The sequence below is a fragment of the Amblyomma americanum genome, chromosome 1 (assembly GCF_052857255.1).
Source record: "Amblyomma americanum isolate KBUSLIRL-KWMA chromosome 1, ASM5285725v1, whole genome shotgun sequence".
NCBI classification, from domain to species: Eukaryota; Metazoa; Arthropoda; class Arachnida; order Ixodida; family Ixodidae; genus Amblyomma; species Amblyomma americanum.
Window position 1 is genome coordinate 229,435,828 of NC_135497.1, and position 21,790 is coordinate 229,457,617.

At 49.9% G+C, this 21,790-nt stretch overlaps 1 protein-coding gene across 1 annotated transcript; it reads left to right on the forward strand.

The window, feature by feature from the left end:
• Window positions 1–1,931: 1,931 nt before the first annotated feature.
• On the forward strand, window positions 1,932–20,107 carry LOC144116014 (uncharacterized). The gene is made up of 4 exons (XM_077650675.1): window positions 1,932–1,987; window positions 7,529–7,641; window positions 17,620–18,537; window positions 20,079–20,107. Exons 1-4 carry the CDS (start codon window positions 1,932–1,934, stop codon window positions 20,105–20,107), a joined length of 1,116 nt encoding a protein of 371 aa, XP_077506801.1.
• Window positions 20,108–21,790: the final 1,683 nt, after the last annotated feature.

The window sequence follows — 21,790 nt, forward strand, 5'->3', positions numbered from 1 at the left end:
GTCGCTGGAATTCCTGTTGACCGCTATCGTCGCTGCTTCCGGCATTCCTGTTCGAACACGTGGGGACGCTGACGTAGCTGTTCCCTCTGGCAGTCCTGCAGTCACGTCTCCCCCAGAGGGCTCACTCACCCTCGGGGTGGTCTTCAGGGAATCCTCCCCATGCCCCACTTCGCCGAATTTCACAGCAGGAAGGAAGCGCGAGCACAACGCCGCGGCGTGGCGCCGAATCCTTTTCGTGCTGACTGATCGCGTGGAAGTCGGCTGTGCGGTGCCGGAGCGGACTCTATTTTAGAAACACGTTGTCGAAGAAAGCTATGGCGTATGAATATATTGGGAAATTCTTGAAAACCAGTTTCAAATTTTTGAACTTCCCCTTTGCGAGTAATTCAGCAAATCAAATAGGAGGATATTCAATTTGCAATTAAAAAATTCACATTTTAACACCAGCAGTTGACAGTTGAATTGTGGAAAACAAGCTGCAATGAATAAAGAAAACGATTTTAAAATTTTATAGCTTTCATAAAATATCTTTCCAAGCATTTCAGTTTTATTCTGCATTTGAATGTTTATTGTGCACAAAGGTAGCAGTCCTCGACTGGGACCAAATATCTCGGTTGCGCTTCCAAGAACCGACGCGGTATCAAGCAGGATTGAGCTTAGACACATCTTGAAAGACTTTCTGCGTCTCTAGTGTTACTGATGCTTCTCTTTTGCAACAAAAGCTGTTATATTTCTGGTTAACCCATATAGCCTTGCATTTTTTACTCGCAATGTAATCCAGCGCTACACTTCAAGACGAGGACACAGAAATAACCCGACAGGACGGGCGCTGTCTCTCCTCGTCGTGTAGCACTGAATTTCTTTTTCAAGTAAGAAATACCTAACCAAATAGCCCCACAACATGTTTTGTTAAGCCCTGCATTTTTACCATAGAATCTACAGCGTCAGCCTTAAGACCTTAGGGAATTGATGTGATTATAAACTTAATGGAATTGTAGGTAATTCATTCCAGTTGCAACTATACCAGGTTTTGGAAACCTGTCACGGTTGGCAGGTGAATTAGGGGGAAGAAGGAAGTCCCCTCTCCGCATTTAGGGGAGAAAGCAAGCAAGATGGGGAGAGAGAGAGAGCAAGGGCGGTGGGTGGACAGATCAGATTTAGCTCATTCGTAAGAGCATGGCTAGGTTTCATTTTAAGGCTGACCATGCAGATTCTATGGCCAAATGTGGCTAACCAAATCTAGGACAACTTTCGCTGATTAATGCACTAAGCCGTGTAAGCTAACGTTTGCAAATTCTTTATTTATTCTTTTTTACATGTTACTGTCCTGCTTAGATCTAATATCTGTAGTATGAAATAAAATAATTTGAATCAGTCGTGCAGCAACACAGCTGTTTTCAGTTCTGTCCCAGCACACTTCATCAAGATCATATATGCCATGTAAAAGCACTGTTGTATGCAAAATTTCCAATGAACACTCAAGTCACCTGGGTAGCAGCACAGTCAAGAGCAACCTGGGTCGCAGCACAATCCAATCGACCCAAGTCCCACTGATGGCAACACCTGCCGTAGTACGAGCCTTGTGTCACTGCGCCATTGCTCACCTGCCCATCGGGTGGCTTACTTGCCAAGGTATAGCCGGTGGTAACAAGGCGAGAACTTGGGGCGCTAATTAGGAGGCACCGCCCTAAGCGCACCGAGCTAAGCGGAATGAGCAGAAGCTGTTAGGAGCAGAAGGTGATTCGATTGGTGCTTGCACAGTAAGTAGCTAAACGGAATAATACGTTAGGGTAGTAATGCTACCACCTAGTACGTCGCAGCTCTGACCGACAATTGACGTCATACAAACGCACATTTCCGCATTTGGAGTAACTACCCATATCGACTGCCATTTTTTTGTGGAAGGAGGGAGGTATGGCAAGAGCGTAAGAATGCGGGACCTGAGGCGGTTTGCCACAGAATGGAAGGAGAAGAACATGGCAAGAAGGTGAGAATGTGCAACCGGAGGGTGGCTGGCACGGAAACCATCCGGAGGGCAATTGCCGCGAAAGGAGGAGACTACGGTAAGAGCGGAGGAATGCGTCATCGGAGCCTGTTTGCCATGGGAACCTCTGAAGCAGGAGAGTGGCCAGAGCGGAGTGATGCGCTACTGGAGGATGGTTCGCATATGGAAGGAAGAGGGCAAGAATGCGCGCCCAGAGGGTGCTCGCCATACACTGGGAGGAGAATGGCGAGAGTGTAGAAGTGTGGAATCGAAAGTGGTTACCACATTGAACGTGCACTGAAAGAGAGGCTACCGCAAAAAAGCGGTTTGGCGAGTGCGTAAGAATGCGCAACCCGAGGGCGGCCACCGTGGGAAGAGGCTAGGGCGATAGGTTGAAAATACGCTACCGTAGGGTGGTTACCGTAAAAGGAGGAGAGTATGGCAAGAACGAAGGGATGTGCGATAAGAACCTGTTTGCTGCGTACGTGAATCGCGGGAGGGGGTTATGGCTAGAGCGGAGGGCTGCGCAACAGTAGGGACGCTGCAATGATATGGAAGGAAGAGTGTGGCGAGAGCGGAGGGATGCGCCACTGGAGGATGGTTGGCATGGTGTGGAAGGAAGGGGGTATGTGGAAAGGGTAAGAGTGCGCAACCTGAGGGTGGGTACCCTGGGAGAGGTGCAGAGTGCGCGACCGAAATGTGCTTACCACATTAACTGTCCGGAGAGTGGGCAGTTAGGCGAGTGCGTAAGAATACGCAGCCTGGAGGCGCTTACATCCAGACGAGTAATTCGTTCGGTAGAGTAAACCGTCGCGAATTCCGAAACTTCTCGCAGTAGTCAAATCACGGGCGTCTTCGAAAACCGGTACCAAGTATACTGATCTTTGCGTTGCTGTCTCTCGAAATTGCCAAGATCCGGAAACTGTAAGGAAGCGGCGGCAAGATAGTCGTCAAAGTTTTCTTCTTCGCAATGAGTAGTCGCGACTGGCAGCAGAGAGGGGCGGTCAGCGTCGGCATCCTGGCCAGGGCCGGATTAAGAAAAATGGTGTCCCTGGTGTAATGCGCATGCAGGCTCTCTTACCCTGTACCGACCCCCCCCCCTGTAGCGTGCAAAGCTAATGTAAATATGCCATGTTTCATTTTAATTCCACCAAATTACAAAGAACGCAGTGCGATCAAAGGGATTATTATTATTGTTTTTATTATAAAGAAAGCAACAAAACTTGCTTGAAACGCGTGCTGTTGTAAGCGCCAACACATATGTTCCCTTTGTGATTAATCTGCATTCTGTTTTCAGCAAAAGCTAGGCTTTATGGAAACGTTTAGTGCACTACAGACAAACAAGAACGTAGAAAAGACAACACAACTCAGATGTCGATCCTTCTGAAGCAAGACATTGTTTGCATCACTAAGTTTAATCCCATAAGGAGACCCATGGTTGTATCCAAAACATTCTTTTCAAAATTCAAGCATCAGGCTGCAGTAATCGTTATACACGTTACTCTATAAATATGCAATAGACATATACAATACTTAAGTCAATGCAAACACCATTAAAATGCACAAGAATACAGATGAAATTTACCAACTGTAATTACAAAACATCATTTTTAAATATTTTCGCAATAGGCAAGACAGGCAAGGACGACCCCAAATAAAAGTGGCACTATAAAAAACAACAAAAATACAGTCCTTTATATCAACGCTAAATATCAAAAGAAGAACAAAGAAGAGAGGAACAACGAAGATTTGCATATCATGAATTACGCTGCTCAGCGTTTCATTGGAACGTGGAGGCTGGGAGGCGACAGAACGAACTTATTGGAACCATTCATGTTTAGCTCAAACAGCCCTCTTTTAAAATGGCATCTTTCGCGCCTTCGCTTTGGCGAAATCAGATATAGCCTGTTTGAAGGATAGATCACGGAGGAGGTCACTTTCAATGGACACGATAGCAAGTGAGTTCAGTACACCTTGTTCTCAAGGAGGCTCGAACGATGGCGATTTTTGATCAGCGACAACTTGGAAAACGATCGTTCGGTCTCACAGTTTGCCACCGGTATGCTTAAGTACATTCGCAAAGCAAAAGAAAGGTTCGGAAACACATCAATAAGCTTTCTTTCGTGCAGCAACTTCATTAAATCCAGGGGACTCGTGTCCTGGCACACAGAGTTGTGCAGAAAGTTCGCAAACTGAACGATATCAGCGAAAAATGCTGCCTCCAAATCATTTTTGTAGGTTTTCAGCAACTTCTCAGCTTGATGTGCCAGAGAGGCCTCGCTGCCAACTTCTGTCAGTAATTTTAAGAATCCTAACTTTTCGCAGAGTTCAGTGTAGGCAGTCTTTCGCACTAGCAAAGCAGAGCCTAGGCTCTCAAATACAACAGTGTAGGTCTCTACGATAAACTTTTTTCTACCTTGTAGCGTACTATCGCTTTTTCCGTCCGGGTGCTTACGCAAAACGATGCGCTTGCCCTCATCCTGATAACATTGGTTGGTACCTATCGTGCGTGCTCTCTCTTCGAAGGTATAAAGAGAGGTCGCAAAGAATTAACAAAGCCTTCTAGAGAGCTCAGCAGGTGTACAGCAGTTGAAATATCTAGGCCTGGTTTCTGAAGTGCTACGCTCGTTTTGTCAAAGCGCTTCAAGATTTCACTCCAGAAAATCGCCATGAATGCAGTCTCTAGTTTCGTCATTTTCTTGAACAGAGAGTGCGCTTCGTTCCTTGTGTCACCGTTTTCTTCCTCGTTCTTTGATATAGCTTCAAGGCAACACAAGACTGCATTGAATTTTTTCAGAATGGCCTTACATAATTCAGCGTGTCCTGACCACCTGGTCTCAGAGACTTTTCAAAACAAGCTGCTGGCCACTTCCGCCCATGCTGTCCAAAAGATACCTTCATCGCTTAGGTGAGGCAGCAAAGAACAGATACAGTCTGAATTACAGTGAAAAATTTGACTGCCTCAAGGCAACTGTCAACGCGACACGCGCCAACTAAGTTCAGTGAATGACCAGCACACGGGACGTAGACTGCCAATTCGTTCAGGTGTTTGATTTGAGCTTGCAGTGCTTTGTGTTTTCCTGGCATATTACTCGCATTATCATAAGTTTGGCCCCAAAAATCATGAATTGAGATTCCATTGGTTGTCAAGGGGGATATCACGGTATCGAAAACATACAAGCCATTATGCGATTCGATTGAAACAAATGCAAGAAAGCGTTCGCACAGATTCCAATTTAAATAGTATCGTAAAACAACTGACACCTGATCAACGCGAGTAAGGTCTGGAGTCGAATCAACAATTAAAGAGAAGTATTTTGCGCGTTTCACTTCGTCAACGAGACGTTCCTTGACACCCTTTGCCATATGCTCGATTAATTCATCACAAACGGTTTTTGACAGATACGATGGATGACCTTTTCCTTTGTTCCCGTAGAGTTTTATGTGCTTCTCTAGAAAGGGATCAAACTTGGCAATTGGCTCAGCACTGCCGTATAATTGCCATTTCTCGGTGAACCAAAATCTCCTTACTGCCCCTAAACGCTAGGTTGCGCTCCGCTAGACGCTTAACTACAACGACTACGCACTTCAACACCTCTGTCCAGTAACAGGCCTCAGTGACAAGAAGCTTAGCCAGCTACTTGTCAATTGTGCTGCTCGAGTTAGAGCGGGCGAGCCATGTTGCCACGCAGTACCGGTGCTCGGCGCTATTTTCATGTGCGCAAACCTTTTCTTCTGCTCTTTTCCAATCAGAAAAGCCGTGCGTAGTGAAAGCACTGGGGTTGCTTGAAATCGAAAATAGTTTGCACACAAACCACCTAACGGAGCCTTTTGACTCCGAGTACATTAACCAGTGTCGCTCGTACGCCTTCCCATTTACAGCCTTTCGCACGAAAAGATGAGGTGGCATATAGCGTTTCTGAGTTTTGTATTGCCTTTCGGAAGACGGAAAATTTTCTGTCCGATTTTGAAAATCGAATGACCCTTTCTCAAGGCATACACTCCGAAAAATGTCAGTAATAACGTCCGGCCACTTAGCAGGGTCACTTCGGAGAATCTCGCAACGTACCTCTTGCTGCGGGGGTGTCTGTACTTATCTGTTGCTGCAACGAGAAGCCGTCTTAATCGTCCTTTCGAGGCACACTTTGTGGGTGGGAACATGATTATTTGACTCCAAAGTAACAGGAAACAAGTGAGTCGCTTCTTGGAGTGTTGTTTCCTGGCGCTCGTCCGTAGAATGAGGCTCATCGGGGAGGTTTGACGCCTGTTGATCAGCAGCAGTATAAATCGGGCGTGGCGGACCGGACACCTGGAGCTCTGTTGCAGGGGCCTGGCCGAGTGGCATAGACGTTGCAGACTCAGGAACAGGACAGGGCTCGGATAGCTTCGGTTGCTAAGAAATATGGACGACTGAGGTTGGCACCGTTTTCACGGGATCCAGACGACCAAGATGAGTTAAACCTTGCTTCTTGCCAGGACACCGTGGTGATGGAGTTGGCAAGTCCTCCACAGAAGCACAGTCGGTACTATTGGGAGTGTGACCTTAAGTTTCACTATGGAAAGTTTGCCTACACGCTGCGATCAGACTCATCTGCTATCGGACTTATCCTCCGCCGCCCAACTTAAAATCACGGTAAAGAAAAGTCAAATGGTAGGCACTGTTGGGTACTGCAGCCCATCCTTTCTGTGAGAAGGACAGCGGCGGAACTATTAGACAGGCGGATGTTGGCGTGGTGGTGACGAGGGGCAAGGGAGATTTAGGTCCTCATCCCACATTACATGTTTTAGCTTGTGGGGACCTGCCCTGCAGCCCCCTGAGTTTGCTTTCCCGCGAGGCACCGTGCAGCGGCGGTCTCACCTCGAGGCTGAGCGCATTCCCCTGTGAGTTACATTAAGTGGCAAGAAAGGGCGCCAGCATCGCTGCGCGGAGACTGCCAAAGCCCGCGCGCGGGAGAGGGGGCAGGGGGGCTTCGGCTGTGATCGTCGGCCCGAGCGGACGTGTCGCTCGCGGCTCCGCTCTTCGCCGGCGGGGCGAGGAAGCGACGGGGAGACAGGCTCCCGTACTCGTCCCGTCCGGCCTTCGGAGTATATATCCCTTGCCCTAGCGCGGGCGAACATTCGCTCGGAACCTTGCTGGTGAGTCGGACGACCTCTATTCATTAGCATACCTTGTTGCTAGCTGGCGTTATTGTTTCTGTAGCAATAAATGCCTGTTTGTGTCAGCCAATGTGTCGTTCCTTTGTTCCCTCAGAGCAAGGCCCGCCGTGGTCGGCGAGCGCTCGGTAGCGTACGCGATCACGGGGTGGGGTTCGGGCGGCTTTGAACCGTGTCAGCCGCGATTGAGTGGGGAGAACGTACTTATCTCCCCAATTCAACCTCCACATCTGGCAGCCCAACGTGGGGCCTGCTCTTGGAACATTGGAAGACTGTCGGCTCGGTTCGGGGAACGCTCCTTGTCCGGACTTGACAAGTGCTGGGCCTAGAGTGAATTTTGATCGCTAGGACCTGCGGCATGCTTTCTTGAGTGCGAGTATTGCGCTGCAGCATGTTTGAACTTTTCGACATGATCAGCGCATTTTTTCCCCTGGAGATTCTTCGCGAGAATCACTTGGTCCGCATCGAGGGAGCGCGAGGCCTAGCGCCCGCGGAGTCGCCGAGCCCGGAGCGAGTGAGTACGGAAGCCGCGTGGGTGGTCCGAGTTTCTGTATATATTTTCTCTACTGTCTCAACTCTGGGAGTCGCGGCTCCGGGAGCCGGGTGGCCTGGGGCCACGGGTGCGGCTACGAGCTCGCTGGTATTGCAGCTCGGCACCGGGCGCTCCGACACCCTCCGATACGGTGGGCGCCGACCGCTCAGAAGCTGCTTTGTGCAGTGAGGGGGGTAGGACCACCCCACAAAGCTGACGTCTCCTCGCGGCTTCGCGCACATAACCCGTTTCGGGTCTTTGTTGTGGTCAAGGTCGTTGTCGGAGTGGTAGTTAGTCCTGAGACTTTTCGGAGCTGCCTGCACCACTTTAAAAGAGACATGACCACCGGACCGTGTCGTTGAGAGGGGGCGCACTTTGCTGCCCGCCCGTTTTTTTTTTGTAACCTCGCACGAACTGAGCAGTCTCGTTCAACTCAAGAATGGGCTTTGTTCACTCGAACTGTGCGTTTGCACAGCCGCCGACACGTTTTGCTAGCGAGTTAGGCATTGTGCCACGAGGCCCTTGCGGATGCCGTTTTCCCTCCTGTGACCTACGTTAAAGGCACGCCGAGAACGTTTCGGCAATTTTGCAGATCCGGTGGAGCCACCCAGGCTTGCTGACCGGTGCACATCGTCTCGCTGCCACCGGCTGCGACGGAGCGGCCTGTATCCTGTTCGCCGCATCCATCCGGGGCAGCTGTGGCGAGACCATTCAGCAGTCACCTCCGGCTGCTGCTGCCCTGGCGACTACTGCAGGATCCTGGCCTGCAGTTTTCCCACCGGCCTTCGATTCGCGGGCCTGCGGACACGGTAGTCCGCAGGCCATACGAGTCGTCCCAGCGGAGACCTTCACGCCGCCTTCGGAATACCGCGGAAGTCTGCGTGGACGCTGTCGGCGTGACCTCCGCTGCAAGACGCGTCTCAAGGACATGAAGACCAGGAGACTCCTCCATAGCATGTACCTTCAGGCGCGTAGGTCTATTTAAGGTTGGGGGATGTGGGGACCTGCCCTGCAGCCCCCTGAGTTTGCTTTCCCGCGAGGCACCGTGCAGCGGCGGTCTCACCTCGAGGCTGAGCGCATTCCCTTGTGAGTTATATTAACTGGCAAGAGAGGGCGCCAGCATCGCTGCGCGGAGACTGCCAAAGCCCGAGCGCCGGAGAGGGGGGCAGGGGTGCTTCGGCTGGGATCGTCGGCCCGAGCTGACATGTCGCTCACGGCTCCGCTCTTCGCCGGCGGGGCGAGGAAGCGACGGGGAGACAGGCTCCCGTACTCGTCCCGTCCGGCCTTCGGAGTATATATTCCTTGCCCAAGCGCGGGCAAACATTCGCTCGGAACCTTGCTGGTGAGTCGGACGACCTCGATTCATTAGCATACCTTGTTGCTAGCTGGCGTTATTGTTTCTGTAGCAATAAATGCCTGTTTGTGTCAGCCAATGTGTCGTTCCTTTGTTCCCTCAGAGCAAGGCCCGCCGTGGTCGGCGAGCACTCGGTAGCGTACGCGATCACGGGGTGGGGTTCGGGTGGCTTTGAACCGTGTCAGCCGCGATTAAGTGGGGAAGAACGTACTTATCTCCCCAATTCAAACCCCACAAGCTGTTTCCCCCTCGCCCCTCCTCTCCAGACAGCACTGGACAGCCGGACTGTCAGGAAACCACGAAAACTCTTCCAAGTAAACACACCTCGCTTCGTAAGAAAGAGGGCCCCGCCGGGGTGGCGGGGGATTGCTGTTTTTGTAGCTCGACAAGCTCTCCCCAAATGATCAGGCTGAACGCATGCTGTTACATTAGGCACAGGGCCCCGTCTGCTCGTTCTGGTTTTCTCGCTTCATACATGTCGCTCGTAGTTCCGTTGCCCATGGTTCCATATACTAAGCAGGTTAGAATAAATGGGCCCCTTCTCCTACTGTCCGAGGCGAGGCCCTAGGCTGCAGCCCCATGCCCCCCTAATCCAGAGCTGTCCTGGCGGCCAATTTTGCACTACACAGTAAACTCCTGAAGGAGTAGCGCCCAGCGGGCCAACCGACCGCAGTGGTCACGCAGATTCACAAGCCAGCAAAGAGAATGATGATCTGCGATGTCTGTAAAGACACGTCCTTAAAGGTACGAACGAAATCGCTGTACGCCGAATACAACGGCGAGAGACTCTTGCTCGATCACGGTGTAATTGCGTTCACACTTGATGAAGGTGCTACTTGCGTAAGCGACAACGTTCTGATTCCCGAAGTGGCGTTGTATGAGCGCAGCCCTTACACCTATGCCGATGGCGTCAGTTTGAAGTTCAGTGGGAGCTGTCGGGCAGAAATGACGCAGTATGGCCTCGAGGTAAGAAATCTGAGCTGTAGAAATGCAGATCTCACATTCGGAAGTCCACTTAAAAGGAATGTCCTTCTGCAAGCGGCATGTGAGCGGGTAGGCTAAGTCAGCAAACTGGGGATGAAGCGCCGAAAGTAAGAGCAAAGTCCCAAGAAGCTCCTGAGTTCTTTTAAGAGTCATGTGCTCTTTGACATAGTTGACAGCTTCAAACTTCTGTGCGTCGGTCATGTCACCATACTTGTCAACCAGATGACCAAGAACAACGATTTGGCGTTCCCTGAAGCGGCGCTTGCCAGAGTTCAGCAAGAGACCCGCTTTCTCGATGCAGTCAAGGAGAACGGCTAAGCGTCTGTTATGTTCCGCAAAGGTCCTCCCGAAAATGACCTCATTCAGATAACACATGAAAACATTCCACTTCGGTCCACGCAAAAGAGCATTCATAAATCTTTCAAAGGCGGCAGGAGCGTTGCATAGGCCGAATGGCTTCACATTAAATTCATACAACCAGTCTAGCGTCATGAACGCAGTCATTTCTTTGTCTTTCGGGCGCATCCGGATCTGCCAGTATCCTGACCGTTAATCAACAGAAGAAAAGTAGGAAGCTGAATGGACGCAGTCATTGGCATCATTAATGCGCGGGAGCGGGTAAACGTACTTCTTTGTGACTGCGTTAAGGCGGCGGTAGTTGATACGAAATCGCCACGTGCCACCTTTATTTTTTACATTGGATCATAGGAGCGGCCCATGGGCTTGATGATTCCTGAATATTTCCTTGTTGCAACATGTCACTGACCTGTTCACCAATTATCTTACGTTCTGAGGGCGAGGCGCGCAGTATGGCGTCTGTCGAATCGGTTGTGCAGATCCGGTATTGGTCATATGTGATGTGTTCGGGAAGTTGGAATGATCTCAAGCGTAGTCGAACACGTCCACATGCTTCAAAAGAACATCCATCAATATCCGACGGTCGTTGGTGGATAGGGATTGTTGATCATGGCCAGGAATTGAGAGTAGGTCAGGACGCGACGTCTAGTTGGACAAGCAATGCTGTCACTGAGCGCTGCGACAGGCACAGAACGGCGTTCTTCAATGTCCGACGATTTTCAAACCATGGGGTAATACGACAGGTTCGCTGGAATTATTAACAGTCCAAGGCATGACATGGCCCTCGTTCGCTCTAACGACGCTGCGAGCACCATCACACTCTTCGTGCAAGCAAGGGAAGCGGGTTCCACCAGAGCGTCGAAGGCATCGCAAACAGCGCTGGATGACACAACTGGGACGAAGATAGCGGACATCGCTGGAACGATGATATCTTCGGGGACAGAAAACGCTTTGGAATCCCGGGGCGAGTCTTCTATGAGGGCCAGCAGAAGACTAGGGCTTATTGATATCCCGCTACTGCTGAAGTTGAGAGTTGCGCCGCACTGTTGTAAATTGCGAGCACCGAGGATAATGTCGTGTGTATAGCGATGGAAGCACCGTGAATTCAGTTCTGAACCCGTCGCAGCGATTCCGACATTTACATAACAAATACCGAGCGGAAGCAATGATTCGCCCCCTACGCCACGAAATATGACAGCACTGTCCCAACCGAATATTATTTTGCCACCGAGGCGGCTCCTGAAATCTAAACTCATCACTGACACTGTGGCACCAGTATAACAAAGGCCATAACGCAAACACCGTCCACTAACACTTCCAGGCGGTTCTTCAACATAACGACGGGAAGAGGAATTGGCATTATCGATGACCCTGCGACCGCACCTGCATAAGCTGCACCCGCTAGAGTCCGGGTGGCGGTGAAGGACGGCAGGGAGAAGGCGAATGTCGGGAGCAGTGAGCGGGGGAGTTCGGCTCTGGTCAGAGGCAGGAAAGTCATTCCGGAGTGGTGCGTAGTGGTAGAAGCCCTGAAAAGTTGTGAAGGCCGGGTCACGAACGTCCGCATTGCAACTAGGCCGATGATTCGGCAACTGGCGCTGGTGGTGTGCAATCTGGGCCCGGCGGCGGCAGGATCGGGATCTGTGTCCAAGCATACCGCAAGAGTAATGCACACTGGTGGGTCGCGAGTACGCTTGGGATAACAGTCCTCGCAGACAGGGTCAAAGGAGCCATCAGAGTCCAGTCGTTGGTGGCGTTACGGAGGAGTTGGTGCGCTGTAGTAGGTGTCAGTAGTGTAATGACCAGTCACGAGATGGCGCCGTGTATCCGTTGGAGCTTACAATACAAGGCCATGAAATACCCCGAGTGGCCGAATACAAATATCTCGGGGTATGGGTGAACAACGGGCAAATATACATGGAAAAGCACGAACAGTCTCTCATAGCAAAAGGGCGAAGAGATGCCGGGATAATGAAACATAGGGCATTGTGGGGGTACAACAGGTATGAAGTCCTCAGAGGTATTTGGAAAGGAATAAGGGTGCCGGGGCTTACTTTCGGGAATGCGGTTCCATGCGTAAGGGCTGCCGTTCAGTCGCAATTAGAAGTAAATCAGAGAACTGTCGGAAGATTAGCACTAGGTGCCCACGAGAAAACCACAAACGAGGCAGTACAGGGGGATATGGGCTGGGCAACGTTCGAAGCACGGGAAGCGCGGAGTAAAGTACTATACGAAGAACGCCTGAGGAAATTGGATGATAACAGGTGGGCAGCTAAGGTATTTAAATACCTGTAAAAAAAGAGCGTTGACACACAGTGGCGGAAACGAACTAGAAAGCTGGCCAGTAAGTTTGCCAGAGACGAGGAAGGAGAAAGAGCATTAAACGACAGGTTAAAAACGTCGAAGGTAAAAATTGGATAGATTCAATGGAAAAGAAGCATAGTGTAGAACTACATCGATGCTGGAAAAGGCAGATCAGGAAGGAAACGTTTTATGATAACTCAAGAGGCAGTGCCCCCACTTTGAAGCTAGGTCAGGGTGTCTTAGAACGCGCAGCTACAGAAAAAAAAATTAACGAAGAAGATGACACATGTGCTGTGTGTGGTAAATCTGAAGAAACAATAGAACACCTCATCCTAAAATGCGATGGTATCCATCCCGATGTCGATGCAGGCACAGTCACTCTTCCTGAGGCCTTAGGGTTTAGAGATAACAATAGTCATGTAAATAAATCATCTGCGGTGGAAATTAGCAAAAAGCGATTGGAGGATTGGTGGCACAAAAGCAGAGAGGTGACATAAGTTTTAAAGTGTAGGAAGACATTTTTTTTAAAGGAAATGACGAATTGTATTAATAACTTACAGCAGAGTAAACAAAAATAAAGGAAAAAAAAACTGAGCATAGTGGCAACAACCACTGCCCCGTTTCAAAGGGGACGCTGCTACCTTCCTTCCTTCCTTCCTTCCTTCCTTCCTTCCTTCCTTCCTTCCTTCCTTCCTTCCTTCCATCCATCCATCCATCCATCCATCCATCCGTCCGTCCGTCCGTCCGTCCGTCCGTCCGTCCGTCCGTCCGTCCATCCATCCATCCATCCATCCATCCATCCATCCATCCATCCATCCATCCATCCATCCATCCATCCAGCTAATGCCAAAGAGGAAAACAGGATAATGGTAGAATGTATTGCAAGCGACATTGATGAGCTAGGACAGGGCGAGATAATCATATTAGGCGGCATGAATGCACATAGAAGACCAGGATGGGTTCCGGAAACAAAGGAGGTTGGAGGACAATCTGTTTTCATTGACGCAGTGTATAGGGATTGCTTAAAATGAACACAGGCCGCTATGACTAGCATTTCTGGACATTAGGGGAGCGCCTACGACAGCGTTATTCAAGAGTATATATGGGACATACGGGGCACATTGGATGTGGAAGATGGAGTAATTAATCTTTTAATATATATATATATATATATATATATATATATATATATATATATATATATATATATAAAGGTAACAGAGTGCTTATAAAATGGGAAAAAAATGTATCAATGTATCAGGGCCTGTAGAGATACAGCGGGGGTTTAGGCAAGGATGTCTTCTGTCTCCTTTGTTGTTCATGTTTTACCTGCAAGGGTTGGAAACCAAGCTAGAGAGGAGCGGACTAGGCTTCAACCTCTCTTTTTTCAAGCAAGGAGAATTTGATTAAACAGTCATTACCGGGACTAATATACGCCGATGATATAGTGCTAATGGCTGACAACAAGGAAGATTTACAGAAGTTGATAGACATATATGTGGTACAGAGGGAGATAGATTAGGTTTCAAATTTAGTAAGGAAAAATCTGCAGTCATGATATTTAATGATGAGGTCGGCGAGCATAGAATACAGGACTTCACGCTAGAAGTAGTGGATGAGTACAAGTATCTTGGGGTGTGGATAAATAAGGGTGCTGAGTATCTGACAGAGCATGAAAAATATGTAATGAACATAGCTAGTAGGAATGCAGCTGTCATGAAAAATAGGGCACTCTGGAATTGCAATAGGTATAAAGTGGTAAGAGAGATCTGGAAAGGGGTGATGGCTCCTAGCCTGACTTTCGGCAATGCGGTCCTGCAGGTGCATGAGACCAGATGTTCAAGCAAGGTTAGAAATTAAACAACGCGGCTTAGGGAAATTAACTTTGGGAGCACATGGCAATACACCAAATCAGGGGGTACAGGGTGATATGGGATGGGCGTCGTTCGAGAGCAGAGAGGCTAGCAGCAAGATAACATTTGAGGAGCGATTGAGAAAAATGGAGGAAAACCAGTGGGCTAGGAAACTTTTCAGATAACTGTATATAAAGAGTGTTGACATGAAATGGAGAAAGCGAACTAGAAAATGAACAAGCAAATATCTGGACAGCATATAAGGGGGAAAATCAGCAATAATCGGTTAAGTAAACGGTTATAGCTCCGCGGAAAACAGGGATGCTGACGAAATCGGCACTGGGAACATACATGATCTTTAAGCAGGAAATTGCCAAAGAAAATATCTATGATAATTGTAGGGGAAGCTCTTTGTTGTTTGAGGCCAGGACGGGAGTTTTGACCCCTGTCACACGGCCACCGCAAAGGCCTTTGAGAATTGGGTCCGTATATCCAAAGCCGTAAGGCGTGCAGCTACACGGCACAAATGTTGCGCCTTTGCCGCTAAGGGCCGTGGAGGTGAAGGCGCTCAACCGAGACCTCCGGAGCCCGAAGGCGCGGCCTTCGAGAGCTGCGATCGCCGTCCAACGTCAAAAAGTAAAAGCAATGAAAAAATAAAGATGCAGCCAAAAATGTTTGAAAACATCTTTTAAAAATACGAAAGGTGTGTCTGGCTTTGCTGTTTGTACCGGTGTTTATATTTTATGCCCACATTTTAAGTCAGAAAAGTGTTTCAGCAACACCGAGTGCCCCTGGTGGCCAAGGCAATACACAAAACGTTCTGCTGCTGATTGATGAGATCAGCTGTTGCAGTTCTTTCAAGCAAGCAATTAGAATAAAAAAACTGCCTGAGCTAAACGAATGAACCGAATTCCCCACTTTCATTTTTAAACACTCACTTCAGCCGGCTCGAGCCTAGCAGCGGATGCTAAGCCTCAACGACTGTTTCACCTTTGGGCCGCACCGTGTAGCAGCGTCGCTGCTCCTTCAAGCTTTCGCTCCTTTGGTGAAAAAGGTGCCTTTGCTGGAAAGGCCTTAGAGGAATGCCGTGTGACAGGTTATTAAGACATATAGAGTCAGGTACCACGAGATAGACACGTTGTGCGTGCCGTGCGGGGAGAAAGAGGAAACGGTCGAACACTTGATACTTTTCTGTAAAGGGCTTCGCCCTATACAGTGGAAAGCAATGGGGCTGATTTATCCAAAGCATTGGGGTTTAAGGACAGTAAAGAGAACGCATATTTTAAGCGGGTAGAAGTAACCAAGCGAAGGTTATCTGATTGGTGGCTAAAATCAAGGCAAGAGTAAAATTTTACAAGTCATGACTAGGTGTGAACCACCGACCGATTTAAAGGGTTGAGCCTTATTCATTCATCCAACCATCCATGCGCCGTCGCCGTTTCACCTTTTCAAACCCACTCTTGTTTGATCCCTCTCATTTTTATTTGCTCTGTGTGATTAAAACAAAATGGCAGCATGACGATGTGTGCCGCCTCGTTGGCTTCGTGCCAAATCGACTCAATCCGCGATCCCAAAAGGTCTGGTCACCTTGCGTACTCAACAAATCCAAAAGTAGCAACGTGTGAGCAGAACAGGATCGTGGGGGTCCTTGCGAGGTTCACGGGCAGGGGTGTGATTGGTAGAACTCCGAAGAGAGGAGTGCTGGACAGGAAACAGCTGTCAGCAGGAAACAGCTGTCATACGGACTTAAATTCACTGCGCTGCACAAAACTTTGATGCTGGAAGAGCTCATCACGAACGATTTGTCGAATCATGTCGGGAAGATTTGCAGGCTCATTGTAATCCACGCTAGCAACAGTGTAACATTAGGCAAGCGGCCGAACTTGGGGGCAATGCGACGGAGCTTAAGAGCTTCAAACGTGCAGCAATGTTCCATGTCGTCCGTGGCAGAGCCCATGTTGTATTTGCTGATAAGAAAATATCATTCGTCCTCCGCGATGCCCTTGAGTAGATGCCCAACTCTGTTTTCGGACATCCGTGGGTTAACCACTTTGCAGTGCTTCTGTCCCTTTTCAATGTACAACCTCCGTCAAAAGTATACAGCCCAAGGGGTTTGCTTGTGAGGGCCGCTGTATGCCTCGTTATGCGCCCTCAGCGACCGTTATTTCTCGAAAGAGGACCGCCTTCGCGTCCTAAATACTCCCAAGCTGTGTACTGCTAGCCCCGTTTAACAGTTTGGAAGCAAACCCCTTGGGCTGTATACTTTTTACGGGGGCTGTACGTCGTGCACGTCTCACTAGGCACTTGCGCTCGCTGCAGCTAAGTCTGCTCAGCGCATTTCCGTTTTCCGGAGGTATCCCCTAAACAGTGGCGGGTCTCTTCCACGAAGCGGTCCCAGTTCGTTAAAGACGCTTCATGGTTCTCAAACCATGTGAACGCGGTGCCGTCCAAAAAGAAAACAGCATTGGCCGGCTTAATGGCGGCATACCAACGATTGTATTTGCTCACCGTCCGCCGCGCGCGGTATAGTGCTGCCAAGTGAGCGACGCTGCTCCTGGTTGCCGTGCGTCGCCTTCCTGGGTCACTGTCATGGGTAAAGGTGTCAGACTGGCGGCATTCGGCTCCAGCGAAGTCTAGAAGGGTCCGTGGTCTACCCCACACCTCTACCACACTGTTACATGTTTATGCACAGGGATGAGTTGACCTGAGCCTGGTGCGTTAGCGCGAAGATGGCGAGCTTCTTCTTCCGCCCCCCCCCCCCCCCACTTTGTCGTCCCTTCAGCGTCGCGTGACAATATATTGTTACGGTACACAGTCGCTAAGCGAAGAGGACGTTGTTCAGTCGCTGGGCAGTCGACGACGACAAGGACGCTGCATCAGCTAGTGCTAGTGCTGGCTTCTGGTGTGTCCTCTGAGTACGGCCTAACGTTCCTGCTGCTGAAATAACCCCGTAATATTTGGTGGAGGTGCTGGGTCCTATACACCCCGCCCTGGACCTCCGCAGCGGTCGTCACATTCAGAGGTCGCCACATCCGCAGCTCCGACAAATCCATCGTCGCTATGCCGTCCAACACACCTCCGGCCACAGCGTCAACCCCAGCGCCAACCGCTGTCGTGGCAGAGCCTCGCGACCCGGGCACCTTTTGTGTCACCGATGACGTTGATGTTGAAAATTGGCTAGCCATGTTTGAGCGTGTGAGTAATCACAACCGCTGGGACGAGACCCTCATACTTGCTAACGTGATCGTCTACTTGGCGGGCACGGCGCGCGTCTGGTTTGAGACGCATGAGGAAGACCTTACATCTTGGGGCACCTGTAAGCAGAAGCTCCGCGACTTATTTGGCAAGCCAATTGGACGTAAGTTCGGCGCTAAGAAAGACCTTGCTACTCGAGCTCAGTCGTCCACCGAGTCTTACATCTCTTACATCCAGTACGTCCTCGCTCTTTGCCGTAAAGTAGACAGCGCCATGTCAGAGGCCGAGAAGGTGGGTCACATACTCAAGGGGATCGCTGACGACGCTTTTAACCTGCTCCTATGCAAAGACTGCGCAACGGTCGACTCCGTCCTCCAGGTATACCGGCAGTTCGAGCAAGCCAAACAGCGCCGCATTGCTCACCGTTTCGACCGCCTTCCTAACACGGCGGCGACATCCTCCTGCGAAGACCTGCCAACAGTGCAACAGCCGTCCAATCCTGCCAATATAACCCGAATTGTACGGAGAGAACTGGAGGCTATGACTCCCGTCGCCTTCGCCCCTCAGCCACCTCCCGCTACGATTGCTCTGATCCAGGCCGTTGTCCACCAGGAGTTCGCGAACGTGGGCCTCAATTCTGGCCTGCCGTATGCGTTGCCCTGTACACCGACTATCGCTCCGTTGGTTGCTGCTGCTTCACCGACTCCGGCCACCCCGCCGCGTTACCACTACCGAAATCCTGCGGACTGGCGAACTTCAGACGACCGGCCTATCTGCTTCACCTGCTCGCCTGTCGACCACATTTCCCGCCACTGCCACAGCCGTTGGTTTTCCCCACGTCACCCTAGCTATATTTATGATGGTCGTATGGACTACGGACCTAGACTTCTAACTATGATCGTCGTGCTGACAACGGACCTCGTTCTGATTACGATCGTGGTGCCAACTACGGACCGCGCCAGATGCATTTCCGTCCTGAGCTCTCACACGCCAACGACACTCCAACCCCGCGCAGGTACTGCCGCTCGCCTTCACGTCAGGTTCGTCGCTCCCGTTCGCCACAGCTTCAACGCCCGTCCACTCCGCCCTTACCTGGCTCTCATTCGGAAAACTAACCAATGCTGCTCCCGGAGGTGACGGTGCATTCACGACCAATCCTCTCCTGACCCCCGCTCCTCGCCGCAACCTTCTCGATATCTGCGTGGACGGTGCACCAGTTACGGCTCTGATTGACACTGGCGCTCACATTTCTTTCCTCAGCTCCTCCTTTCGCCGTCGTCTGAAGAAGGTTGTGACAGCCGCTGTTTTTTCAGCCGTTCGTGTCGCCGACGGCAGTGCTGCTGCCGTCGTTGGAATGTGTACTAGCTGCGCGTGTTTGCATTGCCGGTCGTGCTACAGCCGTCCTGTTCACTGTGCTCGACCACTCCCCCACGATGTGATCCTCGGCATCGACTTTTTAACGACCCACGCGGCACTAATTGATTGCTCCACTGGCCTTCTTAGTTTGGACCTGCCGCTCTGCTCTGAAAGCGCCTATTCCAAGCCGCCCCGCTTACGTGCCGCTGAATTTACTCGCCTGCCGCGCGATGCTGCGGAGCTGCGCGATACGCAAATTGCGCAAATCACTAGCAGCTGCTGGAGAACTTGCCAGATGTCAGTATTATTTCCGTGAAAAAATAAAAGTTAACATTTACCACGCATTACTCACACCGCATATAAATTATTGCTCATTTGTTCGGGGAACAACAATCAATAATATTTACGAAATTTTCGTTCTACAAAAAAAGAGCTTTTCGTAATATTGTTGATGTATCGTACTACCATCCGACAGAAGAATTGTTTCTCAAGTATAAGATAATAAAAGCAAAACATTACTTAGAATTACGCCTAATTCATAACTTCTTTTTTTGTAAAAAATACCCTTCAAACGTTTTTAAAGAGTTGCGCAAACTAAAAAAAAAAAGCGACGCTCGCACTCGCAGCAGCGATAAATGGCTTTGACCATACCGGCGTACCGATTATCTCCGTCAATGCCTACAATACCTGCTTCCGTTTCTTCAGAATCATTATGAAAAGAAGGATATATAATTTGAAACCTTCAATAAAAGTAATTGCGACGGTATTTTGTAACCCATTAAGCTACCTAAGTACAACGACAATGGCACACTGTGATTAGAGTCAGATCGACATGCATGCGATGTTTTCCAGTCTTCAATGTGAACTGACGCAGAAAGCTCATTACTTGAAATTTTCAAGAATAACGATTGTTTTGTTAAACTACTGCACTCTGGATTTGTTTAAAATTTGTTCCAAGATGCGAACTCGAACTGGAATTCATACTGTGACCACTGCTGCCTTGTGCAGGCACCCAGGCACTTTTCAAGCCGCCATGAAACAGCTTTTTCGCCTGGAGGCCTTCAACCTCGAGTTCAAAAATAAATGAATTGGATTGAATGACCAATGGAGTGCACAGCAATTTATGCCGCAATCTCTACTGCATGCGCGAGCGTGCTGCGAGTTTGAGGAAACCTGGGAGCTCGTCTGCCACTGTATGCTTAGCTTTATTTTATTTTTTGCTGGCACGGATTGACTTCCATGCATCGACAGGTTAGCACACGCATACACAGAGCGGTAAAGCTCTTGTGCCATCGTGTTTTTCATAATGTTCCGGTCCGGAAAGTCATGCCCCTTCGCCATGGAATGACCTTGCACTGAACACAGAGTGCAACACATGGCACGTATACTGTTGCCCTGATGCAGTTGGCGCGAGCAATAGCCGCCAGTAAGAGCGGTAACGCACGCATCCTGTGCAAACGTGCCCGTTGCTTTTTGATACAGGCGAACGCGCCGTTGCATGAGGCCTGAACTTGGCCGCACCTGTTTCCGCCCACGTCGAGGCTAAGACTCGACGTCGCGCTTGCAATATTTCCAGAGTTTCAGTAGCGTTAAAAACACGCTCGCACGACCCCGACCTCCATCGTGCCCCGTCCACCTGCAGTCGCTCTTATGACGCATGCTATGACAGGAAGCGGAAAGGGAGCAAAACTTGGTCTGTATCATGCGGCACACAAAGCAACGCAAGCGCGGCTGCTATAAAGTCATCAGCATCGTCACCAATAACGAGCCAGCCCATAGCTGCTGCTCTGACCGGTTCGACTCGGTATGTTTTCGAGAGTGGAAAAATCAGTTTTGACAGAAATCGCGCACCTCTCATTTCACTTGTGGTGGCAGAAACTGGGGGCTACAGAACATGTAGCCACACAGAGCGGAGTTAAAAAGTATCACTGACAAAAACTGTGCATTTCCCCCGGGAAAAGTGACCGCGGAGCGCCCATGGTCATTCTTATACAAGGAAGTTGATGTTGGCGACGATGATAATAATGGCCTTTGTGGTGAAAGGGCATATTTTGCTAAAGAGCGCCACAGCACGAGGTATTTCTCGGCTACACGGCGTGGGTCATGGACCCATTTTCCAAGAATTTCGCGTAACAGAAGCCAAGCACAAGGCCAGGGGAACGCTTTTACCCGTGCATCATCGGTGGGCGCACACGGCAGCACTGGGGATCGAACCCAGCACCTCCCGCCTACAAGGCGGGTGGCGAAATGATTAGGCCACCGCTGCAGTTTTTACAAGGAAGTTATACTCATAGTAGATAAATCCGAACGCTTCCTTGGCCAAACCTAGAGTAGCAACAGACCATGCAGAAAGAAAATATTGCCTCGACTGGGTTTGAAAACCCGCGGCGGCGCGAACAGATCAGCTTCACTGGCCACTGCACGAGGGCACTATGCTATCGCCGCAGCCTAAACGCCTCGTGTTAAACTGCAACACACTCTCGCGCTGTGCATTGCACATCTTCGTCTTCATCGATCTCATCTGCGACGCCAACACATCAGATCAGCTTAACCTCGACCAGAGCTTAGCCTGAGTCTTATATCGTCGCCAGACGTGCCGACGTGTCAGCAAAGCAAAACTATGAGCCAACCAGGCTAAACACATGCTTTCGCACGTCTATTCGGTTCAACTACACGTTGAAAGCCTACCAGTTTTTTTTTTCGTGTAAGCATAAATCCGC